At 43.3% G+C, this 12,915-nt stretch overlaps 1 protein-coding gene across 1 annotated transcript in view; it reads right to left on the reverse strand.

Moving 5' to 3' along the window:
- Positions 1-8,984: 8,984 nt before the first annotated feature.
- Positions 8,985-12,915, reverse strand: part of LOC119286668 — a 4,882-nt gene continuing 951 nt past the window's right edge. The window contains exons 2-3 of the mRNA XM_037566091.1: positions 12,389-12,433; positions 8,985-9,872 (exon numbers count right to left, since the gene is read on the reverse strand). Of these exons, the coding sequence (XP_037421988.1) occupies positions 9,194-9,805 (612 nt within the window). The 5' untranslated portion in view covers positions 9,806-9,872; positions 12,389-12,433 and the 3' untranslated portion in view covers positions 8,985-9,193. The remainder of the gene's footprint in view (positions 9,873-12,388; positions 12,434-12,915) is intronic.

The raw sequence follows: 12,915 nt of genomic DNA on the forward strand, positions 1-12,915 counted from the left end.
AGCATCAATTAAATCTTTAGCTAGCACAAGCATGAGTTATGTGCTAATGCATGCAGGCTAGGCAGCGTACATGCATGAACGTATATGGTGTGGCCCTCACAGCCAATCATTAGTCTCTTGAAACAAATCAACAAAGTCCCTTCATATGAAAAAGCAGCTCTGATTAAACAATGGGTAAGAAGCCCATGCAAACGTTGTCCTACACAGAGGGGCTCATAGATAGACAACCATTAATCACTAAAATAGCTAAGGGGCCGGCCGAGCCCAGCTGTGTTCCACGCTTAAAAAAAAAGCTCTCAAAATATCTGCATACATACGGACTAGCATATCCACGAAACGAAGTGAGAATCGTTCGCTGGCGTAACCAGCCACGCGCCCACGTTCTGCCACGATCTGCATGATGGCGACGTGGCCAAATACAAAGCGCAACCCCCACGGGAAGGAAGAGGCAGCATGCACGCCCCTTGCTCCCCTATAAATACCAGGATGCCTGACTGCTCTAGGGTCGGCCCCTTAGATTGTTCCTTTCATCTGCTAAAAATTACACACACATACAGTAGCATAGGAGGAGAGAAGGAGACAGGCGTCCTGCGAGTAGGAGGTTTGAAAGTGAGATTCAATGGCTCTCCTCTAGCCCCTGGTTTGGCCATTGTGTAGCCCCTGGTTTGGCCATTGTGGTACAAGCCAGGGAGCTTTCTTCTCCTTCTTCTTCTAAATTTCTATCCCTTGATTCGGTCATCATGGTACAAATTAAGGAGCATGTTTCATCTCCCTAAAATTCTTGCCTTTGGTTCGGCCGCTATGGTACAAATCAAAATGCATGATTAATCTACATAAAAATTTGTCCTTGGTTCGGCCATCGCGGTACAAACCAAGGAGCATGCTTCCTCCCTCCCCAAAACTCTAGTCCTTGGTTCGGCCATCATGGTACAAATCAAGGAGCATATTTCATCTCCCAAAAAAAATTCTTGCCCTTAGTCCGGCCACTGCGGTACAAGCTAAGGTGCATGGTTTAATCTATTTCAAAATTTTGTCTTTGGTTTCGCCATTTTGGTACAGACTAAAGAGTGTGTTGCATCCATTCTAAAATTTTGTCCTTGGTTCGGCCATCGCGGTACAAACCAAGGAGCATGTTATATCTACCCCAAACTTTCTCCTTCGGCTCGGCCATCGCAGTACGAGTCAAGGGGCATGCATGGTTCTTGTAAGCACGGTTTCTTTAAATGTTGCGTGTGCTTCGTCCTATTGATCCCGGTCTTGATTCGGTCCCTTTAGCGATACAAGCCAAGACGAACGCCTCATTCCTTGGTTTGGTCTCTATACATTGATACGAATCAAGAGTGTCATAGGTGCGAAAACCTCGTAAAAAATTAACTTAATTTGGTCATCATAAAAAAATTGGATATGACTAAGTTGGAATGAAATTACGAAGGCACTAAACTGAACTCATGATAATCTCCTGTTTGGTTGCGCCACGAGCATTATGTGTCACGCTAGTTGCAATACAAATAAGAGCATAAAAATATATTCCCTCACTTGGTTACGCTGCACACGGGCATTATCTTAATGCCACGCGGTGTTAGTAGTAATACGAGCAGGGCAAGACTTAATTAAAAAATGGGTTCACGATACACACCTAGAAACCAAAATTATGCAAGATGAATTATAGAACATGTTGCATCATAAAAAAATCAACCTTACTTGGTTACGCTACACGCAGGCATTATCTTGATGCTACGCGGTGTTAGTAGTAATACAAGTGAGAGAAAACTAAACAAAATATTCAAGCAACATATTTGGCCCAAAGTCAAATAAAATATGTCATGAAATGCTCCAATGCTATAAGAGCCTAAACTATTAGCATCGTCATAAATGGATATCATAAACTCACTTTACTTGGGTTATGCTACACACTAGCGCCAATGAAATGACGCTATATGGAGTTAGTGCTAATACCATGTGAGGTACAAACATAAACAAAAATGATAGATGTCATACGACTCATGCAACACCATAATTGCTCCACAAACCTTTGCCTGGTTATGCTGCACGCGGGCATTATCTTAGTGCCACACTGTGTTAGTAGTAATACAGGTAAAGCATAACTCAATAAAAAATAAGTTCACTCCACATCCACATATGCATACAAAATTCATGCAAAATACATGATAAGGCATATTCCATGTAGCCCACATAGGCTTTAAACAAATAAAAAATATCATAAACAAACTCCATTCGGGTCAAGCTATTCGTGTGTGTCATATCATTGCACCGCGTGGTTAGTTTTGATACCGTGTGAAGTCAAAGTCAACAAAATATGGCACATATCATATGCACTATAAAAAGCATCAAAATTGTGTCAGAAAGCTTCAGTCCATTACGCTACACACGGACACCATATCAATGTCGCGCGGTGATAGTAGTAATGTGATGATGCAAAACTTATTAAAATTGGCATGTCACATGTATCCATGCCACCAAAACCAAAGATGTCGTATAAAATTCCCAAAGAAAAATATATACATATCATATATGCCAAACGTAGGATAAAACTAAGCCTAGTCAAAACCAACCTTCATTCTGCACCATCATATAAATGAGGTTGACCACAATTAAACATGTTAGGAAAATATATACTCCAACATATCAAACATGAAATTATGGAGAAGTACTTGCATGAAAGCAAACTTCAAGTACCCAAGCAGGAGTGCATTGACGACCGCGAGGAGGAATTTTCTTGTAGCATATTGTAATAGGAATGTGTTGCAATCTTATGTAATAGATATGTTGGAATTCTTAATCAGGGGTTTTCTCTTCGGAGATGTAATTAACAGAATTTTTATGTAAATGTAAGAGTTCTGGAAATAAAATACCTGCAATGTTTGATCATATTTTTATTGTATGCATCTATGTAATTAAATTATTAACTCTGTATCAATGACGTGGACGCGTGTCTCACGCCCGCCATTTTCCCGTCATCAGATTCTGGCACGCCCGGTGGGACATATTTCTCCCCTCATCTTCGAATTCCAACATAGGATTGCAACATATGAATTTCCATAGTACATAAAGCATAAAACATTATGTATGCATATACAAAAAAATAGATGAAGAAAACTAATATATGGTTTTCTTTATTGTGAAGGTATGGAGGGACAGGTCCAGCAATTCGTCACTCTCCGCTTTGGCGACCTCTGGCTAGATGTGCCTATTGGTCCGCTTGTGGCTGCAATTAGCAAGAGTTTGGAAACGACAGCTGCATCCCCAACTAAGCCAGAAGAAAAGGAAGTCTCTTCTGCACTGAAGGAAGGGTTTACTCCTATTCTCACAAAGTCAGCAAAGAGAAGGATGCGTGCAGCTGCAAGAGCATCTAAGGATCAGCATGTACGCGAAGCTTCTTCATCTACTTCAGTTCCTCCTGGTTTCACAAAGATGTCACCTACCAAGGTCATGAGTCATGAGGTACCAGCAAATGTTGTTCGCATGACACCCGAAGAGTGGCCCGTTCTCGCAAAACGGACGGGATCACTGAAGGTGGCATCGCCAAGACAATCTGCTTCAACTACATCGACCAAAGTCGCAGTGCCCCTTACACCTTCAAAACTTAGGGTGGGCGCACACGAAGGGTCAGGAGAAAGCTCCCATAAGCTTATCCCAAGCAACGTAGGGGCAACACAAAGGGCTTGCGCCGCGGACAAAGGAAAGGGTGTAATGGCCGAGGACACTGAGTCTTCCTCACATGAAGGATCGGCTCGTCCAAGAAACCAACTGTGTGTTGATGCACCTGAATTTATCCCCACCATGGGCTATAATCCCATTGGACCATGCCTAGTAGGAGAGCCAAGCAATAGACGCTCGCTCCAGTGGCAGGGGGTGTTTGTCACTTCAGATGACCTCCAAGCTGGTCATATGGATCCAACTGCTACAATATCAGATCCTTTGTCCTCCTCGGTGCCAGCACCAAGACCATCATTTGAAGGCTTAGTTAATCCAACACGTCGTCGTCGTCGACGGCAGAGGGCTCACCGTGCATGGCTTGATTTCTCAGTGGCAAATGATGCAAACATGACCAATCAACAACGGAAGCAAGTGGCATATCCCATCAGAAATAGAGAAAGGAAGAGCAATGCGAGGATTCGCGGAGGGAGCCATGCTAGCTTCCATGCCGTCATGACACAGAATGTTTGCCAAGCTTTGAAGGAAATACTTCCAGGATGCTCTATCTCTGCTGATAATGTTGGTGGCGCCATCATGCGGCGTGTAGAAACTCTATCGAAGTGGCCAGAATATGAAGAATTTGTGAAGGCAAATCCACGACGACAAGAGTATGTGAAGCAGGCTACTCATGCACGCAAAAAGCAGGCTTCCCTAAAACAAAGAGAGATGGCAGTACGAGCTGATTCAGGGTATAGCAGAATACAAGGAAGAGATTCTCCATCAACAAGCCACGTCAGTGGAGGAAATGGGGCAAAAGAAATGGCAAGTACAGAAAACAAGACTACCAGAACTCTCGCTCCATGGCCAACTCGTAAGAAGGTCTCAGGCAACTCATTTGAAGTATTCAATGCAATGCCAGTTGGTGTCAAAGGGGTGACAGACAATAGTAGCGAGACCTCCTCAGTATCAATACACTTCAAGAGGAAGAAGGCACGTAAGACTGTTGTAGAAGGTCCTCGCCGCATGACGCGGAGCCAGAAGGGTTCAAATCATGAAGAACTTGGGTCAAGCAATGGGGGGTCTCACAATCCCCTATTAGATAGAACTCCTTGCCCTTCTGAGAATGATACAGAACTTCACCATGGTGCAGAGCATACAGAACAAGTCCTAGCTGCGAATGAAACTCGTCCCGTTGAGGAGCAATTAGCCAACCTTACGGCAGCGCTTCAGCAAAAGGAAGACGAGCTAGCAGCCCTTTGAATTCATATGAGCAATAACCAGAGCAAAGGAAATGAAGGGGATGGTGGCGCAAGTGCTAGCAGCCAACATGGAGGAGCAGGGCTTAACCTTGAGGCGATCCAAAGAATGATCCCTGAAGGGGTAAAGTCGCAATTAATGCAAACTCAATACTCGATGCGGCCAGGGTATGTTAAGCCATACCCACCTGATGTGGACCTAGTTCCTTTCCTAACAAATTATAGGCAGTCGCAGTTTAGTAAGTTCAACGGGAGTGGATCTCCCCATGAGCACATAGCACACTTTCTTGCTGCTTGTCAGGATACAGCTAACAACAGAGCACTTCTCCTTAGGCAGTTTGTACAGACATTGTCTAGGCCTACCTTCACTTGGTACAACAAGTTGCCTCCAAGCTTTATAAAAATGTGGGAACAAATGCAAAACTCATTCCTCGAGAGGTTTTATAGCACACAGAGGACGGTGGGCATAACTGAGTTGACCCAAACTGAACAAGGGTTCAACGAGAGGACGGCTGATTTCATAAATAGACGAAGAAACCTAAGTCTTCATTGCCCACAGCCAATCACTGAGCCGGAAGCAGTGCGCATGTGCATGAACAATCTCCGCTCAGAAGTGGCTGTCCAGTTACAAGGAGTGAGGCCCCTCACGTTTGAAGAGTTATCTTCAAAATCCATGGATATAGAAAATTTTATGCAGCTTGTTGCTCGTCGAACAAAAACGACGTTCAATAAGCCTATAGACAAAGGTGGTCAGCGTGAAAAGTTGTCGATGAAACCCAAGTCTGCAGAAGCCATGGAGACAACAACGGTAAAACCTTAGTCCCAGCCCAGAAGAGCACCTATAGGGAATCAAGGGCAGCAAGATGCATAGGTCAGTAGGAGGCCAACTCTCAGCGAGCGACAAAACAGGGAGTATTCTTTTCCTGTAGAAGAAATTGATGACCTTTTTAATGGTTTAAAGGAGTTGAGTCTTATAGAACTTCCCAAGCCTAAAAGGCCAGAAGAAGCTTCAAAATTTCATGACCCAACTTTTTGTCACTACCATCGCATTTTGGGCCATACACTCAAAGATTGCTTTGTTGTGAAGAATATCATACAGAACATGATCGATGAGGGGACCATTGATACTGATCTCCTCAAAAGCTTAAAGAAAGGAAAGAAGATGGCTACAGCAAATGTTGCCACTCTTCAAGATAGCTCGGTGAGTTGCGCATCTTCAAATATGAGGCCAACTTATGATGATATGATTTTTACATCAGGATATGAATTTAACCCAATTATCTCTTCAGGCTTCCTCCCGTACCTCGGCCATAGGACCACGTCCCAGGGTTAGCGTAAAAGAGAGGCTCACGTTCCCTGCAGCCGTGATGGATGTCCCAGTGTACCAGCTTCTCAAGAACCCCAAGACTGGAGGGAACAGCGGCCAAAACGCCATGTACTACCCCAAGTGATGGAAGATGTCGCTCCTCTGCGCTTCGTACCAAAGAAATATCAGCATCTGGCGAAGCGCATGAAGGTTCCGCCTGGTGAAGAATTCAACGTTCTCACTATAGGTGTGTTTGAGGATGATAGCGAGTCCCTCCACTTCCCCGAAGAAGATGCACCAGAAGTGGATCAGGTCCACCTTAGATCAGGTCGCCAGTTAGCTGACCCACATCCTCCACCTAGAAAGGAGCCTAGGAACAAAGATGTAACTAAGAATGAGACAATTGACCCGCCTTCTAAGGTGTCGGTCAAGTATGATGTAATCTCTCATTTGAAGAAAATATCAGCTATGCTTTCTGTGTATGATGCTTTGTCTCTTTCCTCGGATTTACACAAGGCACTAGTTACAGCATTGTCATTTCCTGAAGATTATAGAGTGGAAGTCTCACAGACTGAAGCCTAATTAAATGATGTGTTAAATATTACATTCACGGATGAGGACATGTTATTAGGAGCAAAGAAGCATAACAGACCTCTTCTTATGTTTGGTGAGATTGACGACTTGGCAACAAATCGCATAATGATAGATGATGGATCCGCCATAAATTTGTTGCCTCTGCATACTTTAAAAAGGATTGGATATTCCCCTAAGGATTTGAGTCGGTCAAATGTGGTCATTCACGGCTTTAACCAGTCAGGTCAAGAGGCCATGGGTACCATTTCCTTGGTACTAAAAATGAAAGCATTATCTATATACGTGAGATTCCATGTGATTGATGTAGCAACATCTTACAATGCACTATTGGGCCGACCATGGTTGCATGAAAATCAGGTTGTGCCATCTACACTCCATCAGTGTGTCAAGTACAAAGAGCAATATGGAGAAATAATAAGAATATTTATAGATAAGAGACCATTCACCGTAGCTGAATCTTTTTACGCCGATGCTAAATTCTACTTTGAGCCTGTTTAAAAAGTACACAAGCCAAGGCCTGTAGTACCTGAATCAAATATGGTAAAAAATGCTACATAATCCTCATCTGGCCGAAAGATTTATCAGTATATACCAAGTGACCAAAGGAAAGAGGGTGACCCAATATTCCGTGTCATCGATAAATCATCTGTTAAAAGAGGTACCAAAATGCCTATGCTCTTACCTCCTTTGGTTCAACATAAAATTAAGCAAAATAAAGAGAAGTCACATGATTGTGAAAATAAAAATAAAAATGTGGTTCATATCACCTTGGAAAATAAAGATGATGAGTCATTTCCTATTTCTCTGTACGATAACCGAGTATTGTATATGACACAGAGAATGGGATATGATACTCTCACTGGCCCGTCGTTGTGTGATGGCCGGGGGCAGCGAGCGCCATTTGAAAAGGCGTTGTCCCGAGAACAACTCGAAGCTCTACATGAGGGCCAGCCTTTGAAAGAAAAAAGACATGGGCTGAGCTATGAGGTTTGCATGACCTCGACACATGGGCTGGGCTATGAGGTTGGCATGACCTCGACTGAATTTGTAGACCCAACTGAGGCATCCCCACAAATGGAGGATGGTAATCATCCAACTATTGATGACTTGGAAGAAATAAATATTGGGACAATCGAGGATCCGCGATCGATTTTTATTGGCGCACGTCTGTCCAAAGAGAAGAAAGAGGAATATCATAAGTTCCTTTCTGCGAACAAAGATGTCTTCGCCTGGACTTATGAGGAAATGCCAGGCTTGGATCCGGAAGTGGCGGTGCATCGACTTGCAGTGCAAGACGATGTTCCCCTAGTGAAACAAACACAAAGGAGATTTTGACCCGAGCTACTCCCCAAGATAGAAGCTAAGGTCGACAAACTCATAGCCGTTGGATTCATTAGGGAAGTCAAATATCCTAAGTGGCTTTCCAATATTGTACCAGTCAAAAAGAAAAATGGTCAAATCCGTGTGTGTGTAGACTTTAGGGACTTAAATAAAGCATGCCCTAAAGATGATTTTCCTATACCTATATCTGAAATACTCGTTGATGCTAGCATGAATCATGAAATATTTTCTTTTATGGATGGATATTCTGGATATAATCAAATAAAAATGGCGCCAGAAGATGAAGAGCTAACAGCTTTCAGGACACCCAAAGGCATATTCTGTTATAAGGTCATGCCATTTGGATTAAAAAATGCAGGGGCGACATATCAGCGAGCCATGACCATAGTTTTAGATGAGTTGTTATATGTAATTGTTGAATGTTATATAGATGACATAGTAGTAAAATGAAAACGTGAAGAGGACCATATGAAACATCTTGCAATGGTTTTCGAGCATCTGAGGGAACATAACTTGAAAATGAATCCCATGAAATGTGTGTTCGGAGTTTCCTCCGGAAAATTTCTTGGTTTTTTGGTCACAAAGAATGGCATCCAAATTGACCCAGATAAAGTAAAGGCGATCGTTAAAATGACTTACAAGATAAACTGGGGCACAAAAAAAACTCCAATGACTTACGAGTATAAACTGTGACGTAAAAAAAGAGGGTAATAAAAAAATATAAACATCAAGCAGGCTCCAGACTTCATCATAAGCTTAAACGTCATACAAAAATGGTACGTACATGCATTTATATAAAAAAATAGAATAAAAAATAAGGCTTCAGGCCATACACAACAATAGTGTAAATAAATAAGGATGCTTCAACGTCAAAGCTGGCGTACTAGCACATCATGCATAAAATTCGGAGTTCCCAGGTGAATAAACAAATTACTGCTACATTTGAAGTGAAACTGAATACTGAGCCTAAAATGATTCAAAGGGAAGTGATAAATTGAAACGGCTAAATAAAAAAAAACTAAGGGAAGTCTAGGCCATCTCAAGGAGCTCGCCAGTTCTGCAGGCTGTTCAACAACTGACTTGCTTCAATCTTTAATTTTGCCGTCTTTTGTTCAAATTCAGCAAGCCTTGTATGCTTGCCGGCGTTGGTGTCCTGTAGACTCTTCACCAAATCCTTCAGTTCAGATTGATGAGCATTATGTGCTTGTCGGCGCTGTTCCCTCTCTAGTTTAAGCTTCTGCAAACTGGCGGTAGCCTCCTCAAGCTGCACCTTAAGCGCTGCTTCCTGCACCTCCATTTCAGCACACTTCTTGTCTAGGTTAGATAAGTCCCCAATCGCAGCCTTGGAAACTTCGTGACCGGACTTAATCTTAAGCTCGACTTCAGCAGCAGCATGTTCATCTCGCTCGGATCCCTTTGTGAACTCAGTTTGGCCAACCTCCAATTTCTTGGAAAGGTCAATAAGCCCGACAAACATGGCATGCACCTTAGCTACCTCAGGTACTTGCGTGGGCAGCGTCTGAGAAACGCTCTCAAGCATGATGCGTCGCTTGGGATCACCAAGGGTAGAGTCGTTCAGTCCTTCGAGGGCTCGTTTCACCACAATATTTGTGGCATCTATAAACGTGTCTTTGACAAAGCTGCAGTCCATCTGTGCGCTTCCCTTGATACAACCGTCATGACAGGGTCTTGCGAATGGTAACTTTCTTGTTCGCAACCTAAAAAAAATAAGTGAAGAGTCGTGAAAATTTGATGATAATGATGGTTCATAGATACGGCCAATTAAATAAATGCATAAGTAAATAAACTACCAGGTAAAGTTGACAAGAAATCAAGAGCACTAGGGGTAGGGAGCACAGTTTCAGCCATACCAGGGCTGGAGGGTATACGACTTGTGCCACACTCGCCAAAGGTACAATCCTCTACGGATAAATCGAAGAGGTCACCAAGGCCATGGTCCTTTTCTCCGGTGAGAACATGGCTAAAATCTTCATCACTAACAAAGTTACTGAATTCAACATCTAAGAACGGACCATCCAATGTTATTGGTTCAGAAAAATTGGATGCTTGGGCGAAATCAAGTTTACTCTTCAAAGGCAGCCTTGCTTCCTGTTCCACATGAGGCGGTGTAGATTGTCTACGTCTCTTTCCACTAGCGGATGGGGCAGTGTCTGAGATATCATTATCCACTGATAGCGGATGAGCGGAGGAGGACCCAGCTATGGCATTCTGTTTCATTACATTACCTCGCCGTAGCTGCAAAAAAAACCAAAAAGAGAACTCAAGTTAGTACTAAATAGTACGTGAGACATAATGAAATATGGACACACATGTGTTTGAGCTCACCTCTTTAGACTTCACCGGTTGAGCAGCAACAACATCATTTAAATAATTATAGAGGACCAGTCTCCATTGATCTGTAATAGGCGTTTCTGCCTTCTCAGGGACTGAACATGCTGGTCACGGTGCTCCATAGATACTCTCCTCACCACCATAAAATCTTTATCAGACAATGGGCGAGGCCTGATATTGTGTTGTAGTGCACACTTATTTTTTATCCTTACATCATAAGGGGTCTTCCCAGTCATGTTGCCATTGCAAAGTTGGTCCAGAATGTCGGCGAAAGGCTTTAGAATTTTTTTCCCACCAATTAGCCCATGCTACAGAGGAGTTCCCAACTCGATCATCGTCAGGAAAATAGTGGAATTCTTCAGGGGCCAAGGATAATAGGTGTGACCAAAAAGCATAGGCAATTCCAATTTTGTCTTGAGTATACAGGCTCGCTAGTGGAGAAAAGGGTACAACTTGGTCAAGATGAAACTGTCGTGCCACTCGATCTAGGTGATATGGTTCAGCTATACACACATCGGCGGTGATAGTACCACGCCTCCACGGCAGCATGCCTCGACGAATAGAAATTAAGAAAGCCCTCTTGGGTTTGAACACACCTTCCATAGTGAGAGAATAGGGGTTCCAAACAATATTCTTAGAATCATCGAGGAAAGAATGTGCCTCTTTAGGAGTAAAATGACGTGGCGTCTTAAACATGGTGTTCACCATATTAGGTTGTACCGCCAAAATTCTAGAGCTCGGGAAATTTGGCATTTTTGCTCTGTTTCCATAGGGTTTCTTGAGGTATACGCCCATCCATCCAACAAGGTAGTGGACCGGCCAAATCCTATGTATGAACGAGGGGCCAATTGGATGAGTACAAATCCGCTGAAGTGAGTAATAAAGGGAGCAAAGAGCAGGTGGGCCCAAAGAGACGCGTCGTCCTAGGGAAATCCATGCCGCCATCACTAATACCCCAGGGCGAATATATGGCCCACCACCAACAATGACGTAGCGGCAAAGCCATATGGCAAGGAAAGCCGCGGTGTACACGCGCTGGTCTTCTAAGCTCTTGGTAGCAAAGGAGTTTACTCCACTATTGTGAAAGAAATTAGACCATTCCTTGAAACCTACTTTGCCACCCACAGCAAGCTTGGTCCAAAGTTCTAGGAGCCGAGGCAAGAAGTTGGGGTACAAAAGAGTCGAAGGATCCAACTCATCAGCTAGGGGAACATATTCTTCATAAGGTTCACCATCAAGGGGCAACCCCGCAATCTGATGCATATCAAGAAGTGTGACTGTACGCTCGCCAGACGAGAACAAAAATGTGTTGGTGTTGGGATCCCATCTCTCCAATAAAGACCTTAAAAGAGAAGGAGAGACAGAATAGTCGCCTAAAGAGCAATAAATGGCTCCATAGACATAATCCACACCTTCCTCACTCCCCTTCAGATGGGTATGATATTTCTTCAAGACATTAGTACCCCATTCAAGATACCCAAGAGGCATTGGAGCGTATTCAACCTCATGATCCTCCCAGCCTAAACCTTTGGATATCATATGTGTCCCAAGGGTTGAAGCTTCATCAAGTCTGGGCCCAGGTGCAGGAGGTTGATAACAACGAGCCGAGAAAGATGGCCCTGCCGTCCATCCACGTGGTCCAAGCTCAGGATGGCTGTGTGGTACGCCTAACTTCGTAATCACTGGATTGGCTAGCTCACTAGTATCAGGTTCAAATAGGTGTTTTTTGGCCAACTGTGATAAAGGCATTCTACATGATTCAGACGAAGATGGTGTCGTGACTTCCTCCATCTATATGCAAGGAAAATATGCATGTCGGTATACGTATGAAGTTACAGGAAGTTAAGAATAGTACATGAAAATGCAAGATTAAATATTATACCAAGGTGGAAGAGATGAGTACGCAGTCTGCAACGAGAGATAGTATCTACAATAAAAAAGCATTTCAATATTTGAATTTGATGCATAAAAAAAGGGAATATGAGAAACACGAAACAGGTGCGCGTGATTGAAAATATTCCTCATCCCCCAAAAAACAGTAACATCACCGTCGAACGACGGACCAAGCCCATATATAGGCTTGCCGGAACGCCGACGGTGATCGAGTCATTAAACTCATACATATATGGCAAATAAAAAAATCATCACTGTCGAACGACGGACCAAGCCCATATATAGGCTTACCGAAACACCGACGGTGATCGAAAATCACCGTCGAACGACGGACCAAGCCCATATATATACTTGCCGGAACGCCGACGATGATCGAGTCATCAAACTCATACATATATGGCAAATAAAAAAATCATCATCGAACGACGGACCAAGCCCATATATAGGCTTTCCGGAACACCGACGATGATCGAATCATCAAACTCATACATATATGGCAAATAAAAAAATCATCAC

The sequence above is a fragment of the Triticum dicoccoides genome, chromosome 4A, assembly GCF_002162155.2.
Source record: "Triticum dicoccoides isolate Atlit2015 ecotype Zavitan chromosome 4A, WEW_v2.0, whole genome shotgun sequence".
NCBI lineage: Eukaryota > Viridiplantae > Streptophyta > Magnoliopsida > Poales > Poaceae > Triticum > Triticum dicoccoides.